This window comes from Micromys minutus (genome assembly GCF_963924665.1).
Source record: "Micromys minutus genome assembly, chromosome: 1".
Classification (NCBI taxonomy): domain Eukaryota; kingdom Metazoa; phylum Chordata; class Mammalia; order Rodentia; family Muridae; genus Micromys; species Micromys minutus.
In genome coordinates, this window is record NC_137969.1 from 49058355 (window position 1) to 49083694 (window position 25340).

A 25340-nucleotide genomic window follows, 5' to 3' on the forward strand; every position below is an offset into this window, starting at 1 on the left:
AAACCCAGTTTTTTCTTTTCTAATCACTATTCTATTTATCAAACCCAGTCAGCTTCCCCACCCCATCACAGCATTTAGATATTCCTAAATGGTCTCTTCAGATTCAGCATAATTTCTAAATACTCAGTTGCAGGGCAGAAGTTCACCCGAGCCGGGCCCCTACCTGTTATAAAGTGAGAAAGGGAATCTGAGCATCACATCTACTTTGCCAGTTTTCCCAAGGACAACACAACCTGTAAACTGCAGTCACAGAGAAGTTTGCAAATGCCATGGAAGAGATGCGGTCAGCTCTTCAGCTTAAGTTTACGTGGAACACAGTGAAGAAACAGTAGGTAAAGGCACTTTCTCCAAAAGTATGGCCACCTACCTCAGTTGTCACCCAGAACCCACATAAAGGTGAAAGGAGAGAAACAAGGTTGCCCCCTGACCACCACAGGTGCCCTGTGACATGTCCTACACATATCACATACATAATATAGGAAACATTGTTTTAAAGAATCACTAAATATTTATATTTACACAGTTGTTGTTTATGAGCTATGAAAATAAGTGGTTTCAGGAAAACGAATTTTCAAAAAGAGAAATTGTATTTTGTCTAGCAGACTGTGCTGCTATGCTCTGAAAAGGCTTGTAAACGTTACTGGGGAAAAGAGAGGAACGGGGAACATGTTATGTCAGATATGGCTTGAACAAAACATTAACTATCTTCAAATTACTTTTTCAAATAAATCTATGAATTCTATTATTTTAGTTAGCTCTTAAAATACCATTGTTACCATAGTTACAGTGATCACAGACATAATTAGACTTGGCAATTTAGTCATACTTTACCTAAATATATCAGCCCAAACCCTCCGGAGCCAATCATCTTGCCCAGTGCCCAGCGGTTTCCTTCCACATCACCCAGAACTGTGCCTTCTGGAAGTGGAACCGGAAGCTTGTATTTCTCTTTCCTTCTTGGTGCCATTGCATCTGTTGGCAGAGGGATGAGATATATAGCTAAAACGCTAGCATTGAAAATCATTTCTCCCAATGTCTTTCCCAGAATTAAGATTAGGATCCTGAAGTCAAGTCCAACTGAAGAAGCCATCCACAATATTCAAGTTAGAAATTCAAATACTTTGAAACCTAAGAGATACTGGCATATATGCATATATGTAATAATACATACATAACATATGCAATATTCTTTAGAGGACCTAGGTTCAGTTCCCAGTGCTTACAACCCTCTGTAACTCCAGCTCTGGGGCCTGATATATTTGACCTCTTCTACTAGCACACGTATACACACACACACACACACACACACACACACGTAATTAAAATTAAAAATAGATTCCTTAAAAAATAAAAATACCTACTGTGTTTTATTTAAAGCAATACTTCAAATTCCATGTAGGAGTTTATTAATATTTGGTAACACTACACAATATATCTTAAGAAACAATTATTTCATATATATGTCACTAGTCCATTGGTTGAGATGCTATGTTAGCGTGAGGCTGTTAGTGGCTGGGGAAGGGTACAGCTTTAAATTCACAAGTCAGACACCAGGGCCACCAAGCCAAACACCTGGGAATGACTTAAATGAGCAAGTATTTCCAAGGCTAGCTAATCTGGCATGTCAGGCCATTTCTGGCTTTATGACCCTCCCTCTTACCCACGCCTATCAATGTGAGAACAACTCTGCCTTAGAGATTACAGCCCCACAGATAACAGGAATCCCACATTCCATAAGAAAGCCACACAAATTCAGTTATTATTGTATAGAAATTAGCAAACTGGTAATGTAATTTTTTAGGTTGGTCAAAAGCCTTCCTAGAGGATATATAATTGATAAATATCAGAATAAATGCTTGAAACGTCGAAGTAACCATGGTCCTCTTAGTATTTCTAGATAAAAACAAAAAAGAAAAACCTGGTAAATTCTGCTTTAATTTGTTTCGATTGCTGTGATAAATACCATGGCTAAAGCAACTTGGGAATTATTTTATACAGTTCACAATCCTTCAAAAAGGGAGTCAGGGCAGGAGCTCAAAGCAGGCACTGAAGCCGCCATGGCAGAGCCCTGTTTAATGGCTTGTCCTGCACCTAACTGGCACAGGCAGCTTGGCTTTCTTACACAAACCAGGTCCAAGGGTGGCACTGGCTAGCCTCTCCCATCAATCACTCCAACAGATCTGCCACTTGAATTAACTAAATTTGTGTGGCTTTCTTATGGAATGTGGGATTCCTGTTATCTGTGGGGCTGTAATCTCTAAGGCAGAGTTGTTCTCACATTGATGGACGTGGGTAAGAGGGAGGGTCATAAAGCCAGAAATGGCCTGACAAGCCAGATTAGCTAGCCTTGGAAGTACTTGCTCATCGAAGTCATTCCTAGATGTTTGGCTTGGTGGCCGTGGTGTCTGACCTTTGAATTTAAAGCTGTACCCTTCCCCGGCCACTAAGAGTCTCAAGTTAATCTCAACCTTCAATATCTGTCCCTCTTACCAGATGGCCCTCGTTGGAGACGAGTCGGTAACAACAGCAAAATCTAACCAGGACAAATGCTATCGTGAAAATTATTCCTAAACACAGACACAGTCCAAAATGTTTCTCTTAAGCTTCCCATCTACGCGTAAGTAGTTTTCCCTCCTTCACTGGTGAACCCAGTGCCTCCGAGGTCACTCCGGGCTGAACAGAGCCACAGGAGAGCGGGAAATCTTAACGGAGAACCAACCGGGCCACCGAACTGGAGGAGGGTGATTTCCCTCAACCTGGCAGCATGTCGGACGCCCACGTGAAAGTTGTTTGCTAAAGTTGGCAAGTCTACCTAGAACAACTTCTGAGCGGGGCACATAAAAAGATAAGTTTGGGGGACTCGGTGGCTCCAGGGTGACGCTCGCCCGGTTCGGACCCTCCCTCCTGGTGGGGGAGCGGAGGCCCCATCTCGGTCCCCGTCCCGAGGATGGCAGTGCCAGGCTCTGCAGAAGCGCCGGCCGGTTTCCGGGGCCTATCGGTACCGGAGCCAGGGCTGAGACTGGGCCTGGAGCCGGCCCGGACCAGCCCACAGCAGCCGGGCGAGCCTGGAAACCAGGATGGAGGGAAGACTAACCTGCCACCTGAGTCCCCGCAGCTCCGATCTCCGCGTCCAGGCGGGGCAGAGGCCTCGAAGCCGGGCGGGCCGCGCCAGGCGCCTCCCAGGGGCCGGACAAGCTTGCGGGCCGCCTCCTGGCAGCCAGCCCCAGGAGCCCAGAGCCTGGCCAAGGCCGCCCAGGAGAGGCTGGGCCTCTGGAGGGGCGGTACTGACAGTGAGAGTTAGTTTTTCAAGCACCTGACCCAGCCTGGGCCTTTCTGAAGCCATCAGATTAGCAGGGGGCAGTAAGGAAGGCCAGCACTTAACACAGGAAGAACTGAAACCTTCCTGTCCTGAGTACCAACCCCTTCCAAATTGACCAGATCCTTACCAACTGCTCACCCAGCAGCTAGGCATACCCAGAGAATCCTGTCACTGGGAGGGTCTGTGTATGGGTGTGTCACTTGCAAATGACTGCCCTGGGCCTAGTTCTGCTATTTAATAGTTGGATAATGTTTAAAGCAAAATTTAGTTAGTACATTTCTACCTTCCCATCTGTAAAATGGAAAAGACTAGTTATTGAGCTTTAAGGTTACTATGACATCTGAGAGAAATATGTTTAGTACATATAAGTACTTTGAGGATACACTGTAGGTTTATATTTTAGAGCAAACAAAACAAATCCTCATAAAATATCAGTTCAAACAGCACTTAAGTCTGCTACCTAAAAACACTCAATAATGGCCCAGATACAAACACTGAGAAAAAAATATCATTCTCTCTGTGAAGGCTAGTTAGTGTATTAAGTTTTAATTGCTATATTTTAAGAGATCTATAAAACAAAACAAAAAAAAAAATGCCTCTAATTTGTAAGCCCGACTTGCTCAAACTAACTTCTAGAAATGCTAGGAGCTGTTGTTCTTGAAAGAAAACAAGATTGGTTGCCCCAACTGCACAGGATGGTCTCAATCACATGTAGGCGGAGGTACATGGGCAGAAAGTACATCAGGATGAATGCTTGCCCCTGATTAGACACAGGTAGGAAGTACATACCCATGTGGGGTTTGCCTTTATAAGTCCCTGAAAAATGCAATTTGGTGCCCTGCTCTGGGAATCCTGGGTATAGACGTGGTCAGTGTCCATTGTTCCTGGCCAGAATTTAATAAAGCGTGTTTCAAGAGCGACTCAAAAATCATGCTAATGGTTTTATCCTGGTGGCATTAATATCTCTTTGCTAAATTTGATGAAATAAGAAAATGAGACTTTTATCAAACTCCAAAAATGGTAGATGGCATGAGACTACTTCCTGAAAGAACTAGATGATCTGGGTATAAAAGCATTTTTAAAAAGAATTTTATAGACATGGTTGTAACTGCATTGGTAGTGCTTGTCTGGCCTGTAGGAAGCTATCAATAAAATTCCCAGCATATAAAACAGCTTCATGGCACAGGCCTGTGACCCCAACATTTTTGAGGTGGAACACAAGGGAAGAGCTGAAGGTAAGGTCATCTCCCCCCCATAGAGCGTTACTGTACAGAGAATAAGGTGGGTGTGACAAAGACAGATACAAGGGAGTCACCTACCACCCTTGCCTTAGAGATGATCCTCAGGTTCAGTGAGAGATCCTGTCTCACACACACACACACACACACACACACACACAGAGAGAGAGAGAGAGAGAGAGAGAGAGAGAGAGAGAGAGAGAGAGAGAGGGGACTGGTAAGGTGTGCAGTTTTGCAAAGGTTGTACAGAAAAGGGGAGCTTTATTACACTGCTTCTCCATACAATTTGTCAGGATCTGACTTAGCACATCCCATGTTGTCCATAGGGAATATACTCTAAGATTACCAGGAATATCTGAAACTATAGATAGAGCCAAACCTTACATATCCTGTGGTAATTTTCTTTTTTTACCGTAAGGTCATTTTTGAGGCAAAACAACTTTCATTTTACGGATAAAGACTTTAACTTATAAATTAAACATAGTCAGAGGTTAACCATAATTAATCATAGGTCAGTTATAAAGATAAATCCCAATGAACAGTTATGTGAATGTGATTGTGTTCGTACATTTCTCTCGCTGTGATGAAGCACCAGGACCAAAGACTGCCGAAGGAAGAGTTTATTTTTGGCTCCTTTCTCCGGAGAGATGAGAGTCTATGGGGCTTGAACAACATGGCGGCTATGGCAGCAGTAACAGCGAGCTGAGAGCTCACATTGTGAACCACAAGCAGAAAAGAGAGAAAGCCAATAAAGATGGCAGAAGGCCGTTTAATCTCCAGTGACATACTATATCCAGGCAGGTGGCGCCGACCAAACCTCCCTCAGACAGTGCCAGCAGTCGGTCGCCAAGTGTTTAAGTGCCTGAGGCTGTCTGGGACATTTCTCACTCAGGCTAATACAAAATACCTTATTGTACCCTATTCACCCTGCTTGTGATAATATGGGGTGACACATGTCTATGTGATGAGACAAAATGAGGCGAAAAGTATGGAACCTGACATAGAAAAATGACACACTGATTGGAACACAGACTGTCCTTCCTCAGTAGTCAATGTGAAAACCCTCGTGCACTGAATGACTGGCTCGGGCAGCGTGTTCGGAGCGAATATGTGAGACAAATGAAGCTTCAAAGGTAAGAGGACAAGACTCTATCACACAACCCGGCTCTGGAATTTTCTATGTCCTAATACAGTATTATGGCTGATTGCAAGTAAGTAACACCGTATGAAGTGAAATGAGGTACCAGTGTGATACTCAGTATGTGACCTCACATGCATGTTCCTAGAGTTTTCCTCAAGAGCAGTGGTACTGAAGAGAGAGCTCAGTGGTTACGGGAACGTATGGCTCCCACGGAGGACCCAAGTTCCCAGTCCCCACGCTGGGCAGCTCACACTGCCTATAACTTCGGTTTCAAAGAATCAGAGTTCCTCTTCTGATCCCTGTGGACTGCACTCACATCTTCACATATTCACACAGATACACGTTTAGAAACACATAATTTAAAATAAAATACATCCTTTGAAACAGAGAAGTGCAGTCCTGTATCAACACAAATGCATGCATACACATGAGATTAGCCGCTGAATGCATAAAAGCCAGGAACTGCAATAAAATTCCCATTACGTAGAGGGCGGATAAACTATGTGTAGCGTGGATCTTATATGATCAAATATCACCCAGCAACAAAATGAAGCAAACCAGTCATCAAAGCATCAAGGAGACAGATCTAGCATGTCTCCAGCCACAGGAAAGGAAGAAAACAGGAGTTGGAGTTGCTGGGATTCTGTAAACCCCACCCCACAGTTACCTGGCAACAGCCAGGTATGCCCTGCCCCACAGGTATGCCCCACCCTATGACCTCTGCTAACCCTCCACCTTTCTATCCATCATTAGCTGTCAACAGGCCCTATCAGTGTCCATTTTGCCTTAGGCTTCATCTTCCTTGCGGCCAAAATTCTTCCTAACATTGCAAGGAAGTTGCAAGTCTCATAGATGTTAATGACTTTCAAATGGTAATGAATTCATACCAAATACAAACAGTAGTGCAGGTAAACCTACACTGAGAACAGTTCCCAAGTGTTAGGATTTAATGCTGAGTTTTATGATTCAGAACATATTGCTGCATGTATGTTTCAAGATGAAAACTGACAGAATATAGAAATACAAATTTTGGAACTCATGAAAGAACATCTTCTGAGTGAATGTGATGAGAAACAAGAAAGAAAGGAATTTAGACACTAAAGCATCCAAGTCTGAGTCATCAGGGAAAAAAGGTTAGGAAAACTCCGATTTCAAGCAAAGCTATTTTGATAGATTTTAGGAGCTCTGAGTTAGCAGAGGTCATAGGTTCAAGGACAGCCTTTCCCCCCCATCCTGTTCGTCTGACATTTCTTTTAAATCAGGTTTATAATTCATCAATATTGTTTATGATTAGAATTTGCTACCAACGCACAAAAAGGCTTTCTTGGTTTTATGCCAGCTCTTAGGTGTGGAGTGCTCTGTCTTCCAAAGAGGAAGGTGTAAAATGTTTATACCACCTCAAAGGAGTAAGAAAAACCCCAGCATTTAGTACATGTACTTTAAAAACCAAAGATCATTTAAAATCAATTAAAGTGTTAAAGAGGTTGCCCAGACAAAACATTTAGAGAAAAAAAAAAAAACAAAAAAACCCAATTGTGTTATGCTATGTGATAGAAGAAGACTACTTCAATGAAAATACTTTGCTTGCCAAAGAGCTCCGTTTTGTTTTATAAAATCAGAAGTCCATTTACAACTCCTAAACCCACGATCCCTGGAGAGCTAAGCAATTACTGACATAGAAAATTTGAAAACAATGTAATTCAAGTAATCAGAATCCAAGCCTGTCAGACATCTATGTCCTCTGATTTGTTTGCAAAGGAGATGCTGTAGTTGGCAGGAAATGTCCCAAAGGTTTATATAGTGAAGGCTTGCTCCCTGTCTTCTGGGGCTTTTGAGAGGTAATTGGCCCAGCCAGATGTGAACTTTGTCAACGTATTAATCCACTGATGAGTTCATACTCAAATGAATTACCAGGAAGTTGGACCTAGTCAGAGGAAAAAGGTAACAAGGAACATGCCTTTTAAGAGTGGATCTTGGCCCTAAGCTGCTTCTCTCTTTGCTTTCTAACTGCCATCCTGATTTGCTGCACATTCTTCTGTTCTGTCTTACCACAGCCCCAAAATAACAGAGGTTCTGTTCCCTCTGAACCGGTGAGGCAAATCTTTCTGCTGACTAAGTTGATTTCCTCAGGTATTTTGCCAAAATTATAGAAATATGACTAAATGTGACCACTGTAAAATATGACTATTACCATCCAAAAGATAGGATTATTGATTGTCCATATAATTTAAAATGTCCTCTTTTGAGGCTGGATCAAGGTTCAGTTCCCAGCATAAAATTGCAGGTGTGGCTTCAGGGGGTCAGATACCTCTTCTTAACTCTTTGAGCATCTGCACTCACAGGTACACAGACACACATACGTACACACATACAACTTAAAACAAGTAAATAAAGTGTCATTTGTTCATATGTCACAGGCTCAGTAAGGTCTTTTCCAGAAACATTATTTTGTAGACTTTAGATGCAAAATATATATTAAATTCTCAAATGTGTTAAAATCCAATGTTAGTTAATATACTTGCTAATATCTTGCCCTACCCATTTCCCTAATATAAATATCACTGAAACTTAATAAAGTGACTATACTTCCACTTTAATTTCCCTTCTTTGCCCACTAACATATCTGTAATGGTCAAAGGTTGGCCTGAAAAGGAAGCAGGTGAGCTGGCTTGATCATTTGCATGCACATGTGTGTGTTCACTTGATATTGCGTTGACTACCTGCTCAGAGACCAGCAAAAGACAGTTTCCCCACATGTCAAGGGAACTCTACCTTTGAAGGTTTTCTTTCATGCATTGGCATTACTGTCCACTAAGAGACCTAGGAGGAATTTTCTGTTTCCTAAGAATGCGTATCCAATATACCCCTAAATGAACCTCATCATCTTCTCTCCCTGCAATAGACTTTCTCGTGGATATCTACTGCTGAGACCTAAGCTGTGGAGGAAGGTTCCAGGTGTGTGCCCGTGGTCATCTCCTTCCACATAGCTCCATCTCTGTTGCTCTGCAATAGGCAAAGGGTGAAATGGACTTCCAGTTTTAGAACTCTTAAAGCACCCAGCTTCACAGTTCTGTGAGCTGTGTGCTGCACAGAAACCAAGGTTTCTCTTACCCACTGGGACTCTGTCTCAGTGACTCATCCCTTTCTCACCAGGGCTAACGAACGTTTTAGTGGAACAAGTTGGTACAGGTGCTCCTTAAATCTCACTGTCAAGTTCTGGACTTGATGCCATGGGGAGATAATGTGCACACAACAATAATTTAACATGATCCCTTTGTTCATTTGCATGAGGCAAAGCTACTGATAGAACCTGGGTGTCCTCATTCTCAGCCTTCTTGATAAAGAGCCCTTGTTATTTCAAGCAAGTAGACCTACAAAATCACCATACTTCTTAAATCTCTTTACAATAAATACATACATTTCATAAATATTTGGGGAAATGTGGAGGAGCAATAGATACAAGGAAACCATTCAAAGATGACTTCTGTTAAGTCTGTAAGTGGCTTTGGCAGTTGCTATTCTTTCTCCTACCCCAGAGGCTGAGACTATCAGGTTTTCATAGCTGTACTGTTACACATGATGTCTTTATTCTACTTCTTTCAGTTAACCATGTAGCAACCATGTATCTTCCCTGTCTTATAGTGTTCTTCTTCCCACCAAACAAGTCACCTCTCACTTTCAAGTCCTTAAAATGCATGTCATGTCAATACAAGGTCAGGAAGGCAGGGAATTTATGTAGAAATAAAGAGGACCTTAGAAGGAAGGCTAAAGCCTGACCTGGAGTTGTCAACCTGGAATTCAAGCAACTGACAGGCTGAGGCAGGAGGATGAAGCACTCTGGCCAGCCTGGGTTACATGATAAATTCAAGACTCAATGAGGCCTCATCAAACAGAAGAAAAGTCTGGGCCTGTGGCTCAGTGACTGAGCTCTTACATAGCATGCAGCATAAGCCCTGAGTTCAGTCTCTATTAGCACACACACACACACACACACACACACACACACACAAACACACACACACACACACACACACACGGGATAGAGAAGGAAGAAAGACAACTTTTCTGTCCAGATAAGTGGTCCTAGAGCAGACTGAGAACTATACAGGATCATGACTGATTTTGTGGAGAGGATGTGCCCTGAGGCTTGGGTGCCTTTCTCTTCTGATAGTGGGGTACAGTTATAAGCTGTTCCCAGTTCTCCCTGGCAACAGGACAGTTTTTAGACTCCAATCCTGTTCTGAGAGGCTTCAAAATGAGGGTGTGACCTATTCGGGATTATGCAAGTTACATATTTGGTGTTTGAAACACATTTACTTCTATACAAATGGGACAACTTGCTTTTCACATCTTGGTTTTAGTCAAGTCAAAGCATGTTGGCCTCCCCTAGTCACCATCAGCACTTAAACAGTTACCACATTTTAGCTTTACACATTTTCTACTCTTATAAAGCAGGAATGGATCCTAATTCAACTAATTCCTTTTGGATGACTATGTAGTTATTTCCAACTCCATTAAAATTTTTGAAAGCAGTGGTTTTCCAGCATGAAGCCAGCACTGACTTCATGGTTGAGTAATCTGTAGGCCCGGGAAAATTAAACTGATAAAACACATAGCCTACACTTCTGATGCCCCTTTTCTGATGCAAGTTCTTTGTCTTTATTCTTACTTGCATAAAAGCTAAGAGAAAGAATTTTTGGGGAAAAAAGAAAAACAAAGGATGTTGGACTTGGGGACTCATATGCCATCTGAACAAAGATGGAAAAGTAACTGAATAAATCAATAGAGGCCTTAAGATCCTTAGGTGTGGCAAATTCTACAAACCGTGTAATAGTTACAAGTTAATCACTTGGCTTGTTATAAAATAAAAGTCATCTTTTCTTGTTAAATGTATTGACTTTATGTGTAATAATGCTTTGTCTGCATGTGTGCCTGTGTGCAGTGTGCATGCCAGTTGCTGCAGAGGTCAGAAGAGGGCATTGAGTCCCCTAGAACTGAGTCACCATGCGGGTGCTTGGAAGTGAACACACAGCAAGAACTATTCTTAACTACCGAGCCATCTCGTCAACCTCTAAAGTCATTTTTTTTCTTCTGAAGAAAGCAAGCTTCACACATAAACTTACACTGCTTTCCCATGAGGAAAATTCTACCCTGCTTTTATGCAGAAAGGGGGGTCTGGAGGCTCAGAGAATTCACCTATATCTGTTCTTTGTCAGCTGTTTTCAACTTGCAATGACCTTTCTGCCCTAAAAGTTTATTCTGAGGTGTCATATTCTGCCTCCCAACTGGCCTGTACTAAAGGAAGTTAAACAGCTTAAAGTGACAAGGGGCCTGATTGGTGGCAATTTGACAGTCTCTGACTGTCTTACTTTTATGTTACTATATAAAATACATTGGTAAAGGCAGGAAGTGAGGTGGAGAGATTGCTCAGCAGTTAAGCACACTGGCTGTTCTGCCAGAGGCCCTGAATTCAATTCTCATCAACTATATGGTGGCTCACAACCCTCTGTAATAGAATCTGATTCCCTATTCTGGTGTACATGTGGAGGTAGTTGTTCACGTCACATCCACAGTCAGGAAAGGGATGAAAATGAATGTTTCATTCAGCTACCTTTAACCTCTTTATGTAGTCCAGGACCCAAACCCAGGATATGGTATGAATGTTCTTCGCTCGAATCACCCAACAAAGACAATCCTTCACAGGCATGCCTAGGATCTCATCTGATCTAGATGATCCTCAGAGGAAAGCTCAAAGACTTATCTTCTGGGTGATTCTAGACCCTGTCAAGCTGGCAATCAAGGTAAGCCATTAAAGGGTCTCTCTGTTAGTGTGGTTTATCCTGTAACTATTTATATCATCCTCATTTTAGCTTAAGGCCCAGGGTATTTGTTTTCTTTTTGTTACTATTTTCTTTAGGTTTTGCCTGTGGGAGACTTGGGACTTCTTAGGTTCTTAAAATTATTCTGTGCCTCTATCTTCAAGAGCAGTTGGTGTCATTAAACAACAGGAGAGAAGTCATGAAGGGTTAGACAAGACAGACAAGATTTTCTTTTCTTTCCTTTTTTTGATAAAATAAAACTTTGTTATGAAAATATATCTTGCGAAAACCACCACCACAACAACGACAATAAAGACATGCAGCAAACAACTCAATTTTCTTAATACTGAGGATACCCTAGAGTAGGAAGGGAGTGGTTGACCCACTTTCAAATGTTCATTTTGGAAATACATAGTTTAATCACTCTCCCTCATAAACATGCTTTTATTTTCAACTTCATGTTTTGTCTATGCCAATATTTATGAAGCAAGAGGCAAAATGGCTTCTGCTTTCCCTTTGCCTCCACATACACATAGAGTATGGAAAGATCTTAACAGGCTCAAGGTTTATCCTTAGTTTCTGCAGATGTTGCCCCCAGGTTATCTAAACTAAAACAATGAGGATGCTAGGTGTGTGATAAGAAATCTGATGACATAAGAGATTTCACAATTAAAACATAAAATCTAGTATGTCTCTGTTGCCATTTTTGCTTTAAGTACTGAATAGGCTCATGTTGCTGATATGTAAACTACTGTAAAGTGAATAGGCTGATTTAATCATTTTGGAGGTTTTTGGGTTCCACTACATACGGCATGGATGTCAGATGGATCCGGAAGGATAACAGTGATTAACAGTGTGCAAACCTCAAGCCTCAGAAATAATGGACAGGCACTGAGCTACACACCCTTTTGATGGCAGACATTTTATAAGACATGTAAATACTCATTGTTAGTTTCACATATTTCTTCCTGTGCAAGTTTATCTAACTTTACTTATATGACACTGTGGAGAACATAGAAAGCACACAAGATCTTGATGCTGATCAAGCTGGGTGTGCTGGCTAGTGTTACTACAACTTGACATACAGATTAGAGTTATCTGAAAGGAAGAAACCTCAACTGAGAAAATGCCTCCCTAAGAACAAGCTGTAAGGTATTTTCTTAATTAGTGAGCCTTGGGAGAGGACCCAGCCATTGTGGGCAGAGCTATCTCTATGGTCTTGGGTTCTGGGAGAAAGCAGGCTGAAGAAGCCAATAAGCAATATTCCTCCATGGCCTCTGCATCAGCTCCTGACTCCTGGATCCAGCCCTGTTTGAGTTCCTGTCCTGCCTTTATTTAGTGACAGCCTACAGTGTGGAAGTATGAACCCAGTTAAACCCTTTTCTTCCAAACTTGCTTTTTGGTCATGATGTTTCATCCTAGCAACAGAAACCCCAACTAAGACACTATATCATGAGATATGGAATGGACTAATGAGAGTAGCTTAATAACTTGGTTTAGACTTTAGAAGTGCTCCACTTACAGCCACAAACCACAGGGGCATTTTCTACACACAAAAAGTTAATGATAGTCCTATATTAATTAAAATCATTGTGACCATAATAATTCATAAGTATTTCCTGGGTTTGGTTCATAAATTCAGCATTTAGTCCATCAGGTATAACAAAGCTGCCCAGTTCACATCATGGTACTGGAAGAAAAAGAGAATTCAGTGTCCAGCTGGCTTTCTTTTTCACTTCCTTTCCTTGAGTCTGGGGCCCTGGCATAGGAATGGTGCAAATCATAGTCAAGGTGGCTCTTTCCTCCTCAGTTAACACACACACACACACACACACACACACACTCACACTCATACACACACCATATATGCACAAACCAAACACATATACACACCACACATACAAACACACACACACATACACCCTCACACACACACATACTCTCACACACACACATATATACACACCAACACACTCAAAGGTGTGTGTGTACCAACTCCTTGGGGACTCTAAAGCCATTCTATTTGACACGAATTTTAACTATTGCATGCACATAGTCTTCTTACCACATTTATTAGTGGGGAAGATAATTTAGTACTACATGGAATGCAGGCACTTTATAATCTTTTTAAAAACAAAGTCCCAAAATAATATTATTATATCAAATATATTCTCTTTACTTCATTCAAATGACTATACAGTGTTGATCGTGCTCAACCTTCCACTTACCAGTTATATTCAGTTACAGAAGGTATATAACTGGTAACAAGTCAGGAAGCAACTGTATACAAGAATATACCTGTTTGTCTCAGTTCTGGAGAGACAAGTGTTACATCTCAGGCAAATAATGCCAACAATGCCTTTATTCTAGTGGACTTGACAGAATTCTTAAAGTCCTTGTCATGAATAAAGCTCAGACCTAGTAATGGAAGGTGCTCCATCCATGATCATTCTCCAGTGACAATTTCCTAATTCCATGTGTTCATATCACAGGGCTTGCATTTTATTTCTGAATATTTTCTCCACATCTGTGCACAGGCTTCACCTGATGCTTCTGGAATTCACCTGTGGAAGGCAGCTTTGCAGTACTATCCTATGCCTCACACATTTTTCTCTCTGTTACGTGATGGAAGTGAAGCCCGTTCCTTGCCAGTGACATTAGCAAAGCTGTAGTGACGTATTAAGGTATGAACATTCAAGGGCCAACAGCCAGGAGTGAATCGGCGTGAGGAATTCTCACCATAGTGCTGAAGGCTGCTCAGTCAACTGTGGAAGAGAGACATTACTGATCTCCTGTGAGAGAACAATTGTCCTCTGGTGTTGTCAGCAGAGTCTTTGCAGGACTATCTCACACTACATAAATTATTGATTTTTAAACATACTTGATAATTTCATGGTGAACATTTTTACTTACAACAAAAGTAAACTAATAAACAAACAACAGGTGGGAGTCAGCACAGGGATGACTATGTAGAGAGGAAATTATCCAAAGCAGTGGCCAGTAAAATGTGAGGAAGGTTTTAGCCTGCTTCCACCAAAACTCCATGGGAATGACCAATATAATTTTAAGAAGAAAAAAAAATCTATGATAGCAACAGAAAGAAACACAATTATTGGCCATTTACACACACACACACACACACACACACACACACACACACACACACACACAAATTAGTCATTTGTGCTGAAAACACTTCACAAATAATAATACCAAAGAAAGATATGATTGCCTTTGTTAAATACACTATTTAAAAGACATGCACAAATTCAGCAAAGAAAATGCTAAACGAGGAACACAGTCACGCCATGAAGTTTGGAGATGTTAAAACCACAGGGAGACCAGAGGTGTCTTATCACCAGAGCAACAAACTTAAACACTGCTCAAGACATTTGGAGCATGGCTGCTACAAGATCTTATGGAATGACTTGCTGGTATCAAGAGAAAGCCACTGTGCACTGGCAATATCCGGTGTACCATGCTCAGAGATTTCTGAAAGAATACATATAGTTTTTGTCATTGTTGTTATTTGGTTGTTTGGGTTTTGTTTTGTTTTTGTACTGAGTTCAAAGGTAAAAGATAGTGTTCATGTTCTGAGACAGGTAGATCGGTTGAGCAGAAGGTAAGATGAGATATAACTGAAACCGCCAGAAAAACTAAACAGGTAATCCAGATCCATTTCTTCTCTCAAATATCCCCTAGCCTGATCTCTACAAACGACATGGTGTCTGCCTTCTTACAACTTCATGGGGACTTAAAAGTAAAGAGGAAGTGATTAAATTGTTACTGAGAAAACTTACAGCTATCACTAATTTAAACAAGCAGGCTGGGCTAAAGGAAACCTTTGAGGCAATGACATTTAAAATGGGATATGAATGATTAAGAGTTGATAGAAGACAGACGGGGAAGAGAGGATATGTGCAAAGGTCCGGAGGAAGAAAGGATGCTGGTGTGTTAGGGATGCCACACAATAGCACTGGGAGATGGGTATCATACAGCATGGCAAAGTAACACATGGGAACTTCTCAGTGCACCAATTTTAGCTTTATTGTTACTCTTCCTCAAACAAGAGATGAAAATTCTTGATTATTCTAGTTACTGAGCAGCTGGAGTTCCTATTTAGAGTTGTCAATGCTTATTAAAATTTGAAAGCATTTACCTGGAGTTCTGAGGGACTTGGAAACAATTAAAGGGGGTTTCTTTAATTCCAGGCTGGAGAGTTATTCTGGAATCCTTGACATTTGGGAACAGATCATAATTTCAGCAGTGTATTTTCCCCTCGTATCATTTAATCTACATGGATACCTTTTAGTAGGAAATCATACCAAGCTACCCCCAAACCATCTCTATTTCTATATGGTCTTAAAACAAGGCTAGGAAACAGAGACCTCAGTAGAGGACCAACCAAACAGAGAAGTATTACCACATATAGGGAAATTCATAAAACTTAGAGACTATTTTCCCTGAAAAGTTAAGTTTTTTCATTTAAAATCAAATTTATTAAATAAAGACAAGCCATTCTAAAACGTTTGATTTCTGTGTTTAGATAGCTATGCCTATGAAGTTAAAAATAGCATCGTTCATATTCTAGGGCTGTTTGACAAACACTGCAGAAGTGTGCCCTAAATAGTATAGACTTCTGACAACCTGCTACCTTATTGTAGAAGATGCTCCTAATCTCCAATAGCCCATCCACCCACTTCAGAATCTGCACTTTGTGCCAGATTTTGATGTAATGACATCTGTGAAGTTATTTTGGAACGTAAGATATTAAGTTCTGGGCAGTAGAACATTCTTTGGGGAGGGAACTATTACTGAAATGGGGGAGGAAGAGAGGGAAAGAGAGAGAGAGGAAGAGGAAGAGGGGGAGAGAGACAAAGGGAAGGGGAGAGAGAGAGAGAGAGAGGGAGAGGGAGAGGGAGAGGGAGGGGGAGAGGGAGGGGGAGAGGGAGAGGGAAGAGGAGAAGGAAAGAAACAAACTATTCTAATGTTTAAACCAAAACTGAATGTAACACAATTACTTTTGTGCATTTGAGCTCCCAGTGGATTAAAAGTCCAACAAGTGTTACTGATGGCCAAATGACTGAATGGTATGCCAATGGAGAATTAAACTGTTGCTATCTCATGCTATTTTTCAGCCCTCTGAACAGCATTCATTGCCCACCCTACCCTGTGTCTGACCTCACATTCTCCTGACCATCAAACCTTTAAAATAGATTTGTAGCAAGCTGCTAGTTTCCACCTGTCCAAAAGCTAAGAAGGCCAACAGAAAGCATCAAGGCCTGTAACAGAGGCTTCCCAGCTTTGCCAAAACCCTCATGCCTGATGTTCCCACTAACTTATTTTAAAGGTGCCTTCACTTACACCTTTCTTTCTTCTGTCACTATACATTTTCATGAAGCTGTTGCCACATTAGAACCCGAATTTGGGATAAACCAGATCTGTGTTCCTGGACCACCAGCACTCATATTTGGGTTCAAAACAAAACTTTTATTCCCTCTGAGGTGAGAGTTCTATTTGAAAGTTGCAAGTTGTCTGAAAAAGCAAAAGCGTTTATTTAGGAGATAAACATGTAAAATTATTTTTCAATTCAAACAGAAGAATCACAGCTACATCTCCAAAACTGAATCGGCCTCAGACTCCTTTAAGTTACAAACTGAAGAAGGAAAGGCGTGCCGACCACAGGCTGCGAGCAGAGCGATGGCACTTAGGAATTGCAAACATAGTCAAGTTATCCTTATGCATGAAAGCAAAAATGAAGATATTTTCAAATATGTAAATGTCAGAACACATATGCTATAGAGTGAATGTTTGTGTCCCCCCCGGATTCATATGTTAAATCCTAACATCCAATGTGATGATATTTGCGAAGCAGGTTCAGTGCGCACTGCTTCCCAGCTTATCTAAGTCTGGTGAGACAGAACACCCACACACATAACACGTTACACGAAGCAGATTTATTACTTACACATAGGCTGCAAGGGACAACAGAAGCCTAGGATTCCTTGAGAGCAGCTTTCCCAGCTCAGCAAAGCTGGCTGGGCTAAAGGCAGGATCTCAAGGCGCCTGCTTCTCTTGCCCACCGGCTGAGGGGTCTCCCCAAAGCAGCTCAGCCAGGCTTTTAGAAGGCAGAGTTAAGAGTATGCTGGTTAAAGCACCTCACCTATTTGGGGGAGGGGAGACAGGAGCAAAGCCTGGGCTGTACTGGTACTCTTTGAATCTTAATAAAGTCCCAGTACTTCTTAAAGTCACCCCCTCTTCTCCCCTGTCCTCGCCTCTCCCCACATACATCTTTTCTTTCTCGTCCTGGGGATTGAATCCAGGGCCTGGCATAAAACCGTCAGGCAACTAACCACTAAGCTATCCCTGCTATGGACTATTAGACTTGAAAGTTACAAGGAAATAACTGTAGGGTGGTCTGTGGCTGGCCACTAAGATAACTGTTTTGTAGTTTTTGACAGTGGGAACTTTGAGAGGTGATCAGGATACTAGAGCTTATAAACGGGTCTTTTATAAGTAGGGCAGTTTCCTTTTAAATGATCCTAAGAACCCCGTCTGTCCTGTGATCATATGATTCGCAGTGAAGGGATTTTTTTATTAGCCAAACGCATTGAAAGAAAAATTTCCCAGTAGAGTTAGAAACAATTTGGGCTTCATGAGTTTCCAAATGTGAAGAAAAAGGAACCAAAACAGAGAGAAGAAGAGAGATAAGCCAGATGGATGACGGGATGCTGGATGCTTCAGGGAGCATAGGTCGCCATGATAGGTTGTAGATGGAGTTAGGGAGGACTGAACTGGCTTCTGTCCTAAAGCACGGCTGTTGTGATCTCAGCTGCTCTTCCGGCACCCTTTTCCTCAGTCAGCGTCTGCCACCATTGAGCAGGAAGGAGCCAAGGAGCTTACACACATGAAGAAGCCTTTGTCCAGAGTCAGTCATAAGCACCCAAGCCTCTGAAACTCTTCCCAAACCGGAGAAAGGTTTTCTAGCCAATTTGACTTAGATGTAGGGAGAGTAGAAAGTGCCAAGAACTCATCTGAGTTGCATGTAAATTTGGGAAATTACAGATAACAGTGATAGGAACTGTTAATAAAACCAAGTACTTGCGTGAGATATCATTTCAAAATATACCTGAAATCTGTCTTGATTTGTCTTTTCAACTTGATTTTTTTTTCTATCTCTGTTGGTGAGATTCACTCTGACTTGTGAGGCTGGTATTTATGACCTTGGGTTTCTAATCTCGTAAACTGAATCACTTCCATCTCAATTCCCCCCTCTCTCTCTCTCTCTCTCTCTCTCTCTCTCTCTCTCTCTCTCTCTCTCTCTCTCTCTCTCCCTCTCTCTCTCTCATTTATTTTATGTGTGTAACCATTTCACCTGCGTGTGACCTTTGCACTTCATACATTATAGTGCCCAAGAAGAGCAGGAAAGAGAATCAGATCTCCTGGCCTGGAGTACAGTGGGTTGCAAGCTGCCATTGAGTCGTGGGAATCAAACCTGGGTTCTGTGGAAGATAGGTCAATGTTCTTAAATATTGAGCCACCTCTCTAGTTCTCCATTTTTTGATTCAGAGGCACGAACTGTCCTGCAGCTCCTCACTGGCATGGTTTACTTAACTCGTTTCTCCACATCAGAGCCCAGAGCTCACACACACAAAATCTTTTATGCAAGTGGAGAAGGAAGACTGAAAGTTTAAGGACAGCTTACCAGGCCTTACACTGGAGGTTGTGCTCATCAGAGCTCAGAACATAAGTGGCCATTTTAGTATTAAAACAACAAGTAGACTCTAACTCTTTCAGAGAGACAGGAGAGGCAGTGTACTTCTGGCTTGGTGAGGCATTATGGTTAATTTAATATGGTCACTGGAGAAGATGGTGGCAAAGAATACAGCAGAGCAAAATCACACCAGTTTTGACAGTGCCTTCGAATATTAGTAGCCTTCAAATATTAGTAGACGTTTCCTTGGTGAATATTGAAATGTAGGGCTGAGCATGGAGCTTAGCTTGTAGGATACTTGCCTAGCATGCACAAAACCCAGGTTCTTCCCCGGAACTGTAAAAATTGGACCTGATGGTATATACTCAAGGTCTCGGAATTTGAGAGGCAGAAGCAGAAAGATCAGGAGTTCAAAGATGTGCGTGCATAATGAGTGTGATGTCGGCTTAGCATACATGACACTTGATTTTTTTTTAAGTTGAAACTCAAATCTATTTGAAAGAATTTAAAGCTGCATAGTACCATCTAAGTGTATATATATATACTTAGATGAGAGAGAGAGACAGAGAGAGAGAGAGAGAAAGAGAGAGACAGACAGACAGAGAGAGAGAGAGACAGAGATATGGAGAGAGAAAATAATCAGATCCTGCCGGGAGTTCTATTCCAGGGAACAATATGAAGAGACACACTTAAGGTAGAGACAAGTGGTAGAGGCAGGCCAAACAGGAAGAAGGCACTGTAGGTATAAGAGAATATGAAACACAAATTATGTTAATATCTTCATGCCTGCAGGTTTGTCATTTTCCCCTTTTATTTACTTTTTAATAGGAAGATAGAATATCTAATCTAGTCAGTTTCTACTGATCTCTTTAGACTTTTCAAAGAAAACACAAAACAAACACCCCCCCATGCAAAAACCAAACAGAAGAACAGCAACCCTAGCTTTTAAAAGAATTATTAGGTGACTGAATTATACTTTTTATATTTCTCACCTTTCATAGTATCTATGGATATTTTCTGGAGAGATTAAACTTGCTCAGTATTTGTATATAAGTGCCAAGAATGTAAAAAAAAAAATCTCTAGAGTTAGTCTATCAGATTACTCAGTAGTGAAAACTCCTCTCCTCTTTATATTCCAACATGTAGTAGTGAACTGGAAATGATATGGCTTCTTGTCACTCCTAAGTGTCACTTCTTTCTCAGAGCCTCAGATCACAAAGCACCCAGTTAGGAGCAAGAGAGTTTTTGCTTTGTTCTGGATGCTACGAATAGCTGCCCAGTTCAAATGCAGTATTCAGACCTATTCCATCTAGATTAAAGGCTGAGGTTTTGAGATTGTTTGAACTCTACTTAATAATAACATAGTCACTGTCTTCCTTACTAGGGAACATGACATAAGAACCTTGCATGCAACATTTCTTCTCTACCAGATAGACAAAGATGGCATTGGCTGTCACAATTTCTAAAGCAGCTATTTAAGAACATCTGATAGCCTGTCCTGAGATCAAACAAATGCAAGGGTTTTGGGGTTTAGAGTGACACTTTTTTTCTGCTTTGTAATGCCACTGGTCCTGTTTTCCCCTCTTTGGTCCCTTTGCCATAGTCTGACTGTTGTTCTTCTACAAATCTTGTGTATGGAGTCGGTATTGTTTTTCTGGTGTAAAACACTTAGAACAAATTATGTCAATATTTCCATTTCTACTGAGGTCAAAGTTTATATACATTGACTTATATGTATAAAAAAGTAATTTTAATTTATTTTGTTGAAAGAGTCAAAGAAAATAGATATATTATTTTCCATGATTCTATAGACTCTTTTTGATACATGACTAACAAAGCTACTAATACTTTCTACCGTTTGCTTCGATGACACTGTAAAGATATAAGCCAAATAAAACCATACTTTGATAACTAGGAGAAAATAGTCTTCTGTTGGTGTAAGAGACTTCATTGGTTATATACACATGAAGGTAGTTCATCAACCATAACTGCTTTTTTCCCTACAGAAACCTCTGTCACCCATTCGTGATGCTTTCTTCTAGACTGACATAATTTAAACACCTGTGGAAATGTGCATATGGGTGAGGTGAAAAGATATTTGCTCTTTGTCCCATGCCCTGAATTCTCAGTGTACTCCAGTGGAGCTTTCTTCATGCTGTGAATCACTGAACATCTCAGATTAATATCTTCAATTCTTCAGTGTGATAGAATGCAACAGCGCAAACATCAAAGCTGAAAAATTGATAATAGACTAAAAAAAAAAAAAACCCTAAGTCTGCATGCCATGATGTAGCCTTTTAATTTATCATTCTTTTCCTTAAAAATGAAAGTCAAAATTCTATAGCTATGATTTGCTTTTTTAAAAAACCTACTAAAACATGTACATTCATATTCCATCAGTAGTCAACAAAGAATTTCCTTTTGACATCAGCTTATAGTAAAAATGAAGTTATAAAATTGCCATGTACATAAAAGAAACACAACCACACCCATTCTTCCAAAATGGACATATTCGAAAAAGAAACACTTCATTCATGACCTCCATGTAATATGGAAACATGCTGACTTCCCAAGCTTGTATAGTTGAAGGAAGAGCTATTGTAGGTTTGGAGTCATAGCAGCTTTTCTTAGTTAAATATAGGAGTTATTTTCATACTATAGAAATCAATAAGACATACATAAACTCTACAGTATACTAATCTTGCCCTCATATGTTCTATTGACCACCCTTGCTTGTAGATAACTGAGGAGGTCAGCATTTCAAAGACTTCCTGTCAACAGTCCCAGAGAATGTATCATGAACAGTATTCACTTTATGCATCTCTGTGATGGACTGAAACAAGACAGGGTACACTGGAAGACAGAAGTCTCAAGGCAGTTAGTATGTGAAAATCCTCTGCAGAAACACATTTTATTTTGTTTGCATACTTTTATAGAACTCCAATTAATGTGTGTGGAATAGGCACCTGTGGTGGAATCACGAGGACCATGACAAACTGATAACTATGTAGTACCCCATATAAAAATAAAAGGGAGCAGAGATATAGGAGTAAGAGGTCTGAAATGGAAGGACGTGTTGGAAATTCTAGTTCAATGGAGCCTGTGATCTGCTAAATTGGGCAACATATGCCACATGTTCCTAGCATATGTATTTTCTTTTCTAGAAGTCACCCATTTAACAACCTGTCTTTGGCAAACTGAACCAGCCTTGATAGACATTCAGGTAAAACATTTAATGACAGATGGATGTTTTAAATCCAGCTCATTCCTTCAGGACATGCTCAGGCTCCGTTACCTATATACATACCACTTCTATTTGATAATAAATGCTGCTGTGCACGTCCTACTTTATGACCCAGCTCATGATGGGCAGCTCAAGTGGCATGGTTACTTGGTATCCTATTGTTAAATGTTCAGTTTCCATTAATGCCCAATAGTAAGACCATAGCTGACTCTCAGAGTGGGAATAATTGTCTGCAGATGATGGTAGAGCCTTGTTCCTAAATCTGTTCTGTTTCTTGTATGATTCATCAATAGAGTTCTACAAGAGGCTCCAAACAGCATCCCTGTCTGCCAATGACACCTCAAGTAACATCAGGTCTTCTGGATTATATGGTTCACATGGTCAGCCTGCACAGCTGACCTGATGAGTTTTTCCTGTTCCAGGCCCCAAACAAAGTGAGCAACTTTCTAAATCACTTGTTATACAGGCCAGAGTAACACACCCAAGTAAGGAGTGTGCTGTCCCAGAACCCAAATAAGCACAATAAAACTGTACTACTTTCATGGTGGTAGGAGGGTCCAGATGCAATAATCTTTGGAAGAAAATTTTCTGCTTGCTCCACACCACTGGACTTCTAAGAATTTCACTGACGCAGAAGACCTTTAACTTGTGTTTGGATTTATTCCTCATCCTCTGATGCACATATGTATTACCAATGAGTTCAAAGTGATTACTATCTCCTGCTCACTTAGTCCAACCCAGCATGCTGTCATTAATATGGTGTACTAATGTGATATTTCATCAAAGAAACACTATAAAGATGTGTATCAAGAGAGTTAATATGTACTTGAGGTAAACTGTTAAGGTATACTGCTAGCCTTGTCAACTGAAAGCAAATTGCTTCTGGTGATCCTTATGGACAGGCACTAGAAAAAAAAATGCTAGATCAACAGCTGCATACGATGCACAATGTATCAAGTAAGAACACCATACCTAATACACCAACTGTAACTGTAATAGGAGCCACTACCTGATTGAGTTTCTGGTAGTCAGTAGTCACTCTCCGTGATCCACCTGTCTTCTGCACTGGCCAGATAGGAGAGTTAAAGGGAGATATGGTCGGAGCCACCACCCTTGCATCTCTCAAGTCCCTTGGTGGTGACACGAATTCCTGCAATTCCTCCAAGGACATAATACTGTTTTTGATTTACTATTGCCAGTTTCAGAGGCAACTCTAAAGGCATCTATTCAACTTCTTCAACCACATTACTGCTTACCACATAGGTAAGGGAACCAGTGTGAGAATTCTGCCAACTCCTTAATATATTTATATCTATCTATATCTACATCTACATCTACATCTATATCTATATCTATATCTATATCTATATCTATCTATCACAATCTCAATCTTAATCTCTATCTATATCTCTATCTATATCTATATCTATATATCATCTACATCTACATCTACATCTATACCTATATCTATATCTAATCTATATATCATTTATCTATCTATATAGATAGATAGATAGATAGATAGATAGATAGATAGATAGATAGATAGGTAGATATTCTGGATGAGTTTGGAGACTTGCTGGACCTACTGTGAGCCAGACTTCATCCAAAACTCTGTTAACCATCTGAACTCTATAAGCGCCTCCTTTAACAGGAGAACCACAATATTTGGGGAGGTGGTCTCTTGGAATCAGTGTTAATTCAGAACCAGTATCCAACAGTCCTGGAAAGTCTGAGCGTTTTCTTTCCACCAGCATATAGTTATCCTTGGGAAAGACCAGACATCCTTCTGAGGAAGGACTGGAGAAAGGTTAGGATTGGAGAAAAGCTAGCAGTAAAACCTTTTAGGCATTTTATCAAGATTCTTCCTCAGGGAAACCTGGTCATCCCTTCATTTGAAGTTTTCTGGGTCTGCTAACTGGCTCAAGTCTAGAAATTGATTCATGGGCCAAGACTCTTTTTTTTTTTTTTTTTGCAGTGATCCATTTTAGCCTTTCTTTAATTTGTTTGAGAATTTTCCTGCTTATACAGATCAAACAAAAAAATCAATAGGCTTCTTACCTATTTCATGCCTGGTAACACCATAATTAATTAACCAGTATCAAAGGTCCATAGAACGATGCTGCCATCAAATTTACTTTGCCTATTATGGGTTAGCCCATTATTTATGCTGACCATTATAATAACCAAGATCACCTTTCCTTTGGCAGTTTAGTGCTGCTACCTGTCTGCTGCTACCTCAGGGCTCAACTAAACCCACTGCATGTAATTCATTCAACTGAGCAGCAATGTGTCCAACCTTAAGGTCTGGGAAAAGCAAAAGAGTGCCAACAAAACTCTTCAGTTGTTTTGGTGCCCCTTTTACCATTTTGTCTCTTACAAGATTAATAAAGGGATTGTCTTCTTGTCCTTCCTGTTGTATGGGTTAGGTTCTGGCATTGCAATTCCCTGAGCCCTAAAAATCTCATCAACACTAGGCCAATGATATCAGGCATCTCCAAATCCTTTTCAGTAGGCCATCTTTTGACAAATGCTTTAGCCAGCCATTCAAACAATTTTCCACACCTTTTTATCTTAACTGTGTGAGCTTCCATATTCAATTCAATAAACTCAGCCTAATCCAGTTTTATGTTTCTTCTACCACTAGCCTATACCTTTAATTCTCACACACATCCCCAGGGGTTCTGCTTTAATGAATTAGCAAACTTGTTAAGCTCCTTGGAAGTGCAGTGCATTTCTGTAGGTTATGGGCCCATGTCTGCTCTGCATAGGTCATGGTCGCTTGGGGATGTAGAACATGGGAAGTTTGATTGTGCTTTTCTCTCCCTGCTCTGTGCTGGGCTGTAGGTAGGCTGGGGCACCAAT

General features: G+C 40.8%; 1 protein-coding gene across 1 annotated transcript in view; it reads right to left on the reverse strand.

Moving 5' to 3' along the window:
- The window catches only part of VRK2 (VRK serine/threonine kinase 2), a gene marked incomplete at its 3' end in the record, with an annotated part of 121582 nt that extends 118411 nt beyond the window's left edge, over window positions 1-3171 (reverse strand). The window contains exons 1-2 of the mRNA XM_080938289.1: window positions 3095-3171; window positions 832-972 (exon numbers count right to left, since the gene is read on the reverse strand). Coding sequence (XP_080794415.1) covers window positions 832-967 — 136 coding nt within the window. The 5' untranslated portion in view covers window positions 968-972; window positions 3095-3171. The remainder of the gene's footprint in view (window positions 1-831; window positions 973-3094) is intronic.
- Between the last annotated feature and the right edge of the window lie 22169 nt (window positions 3172-25340).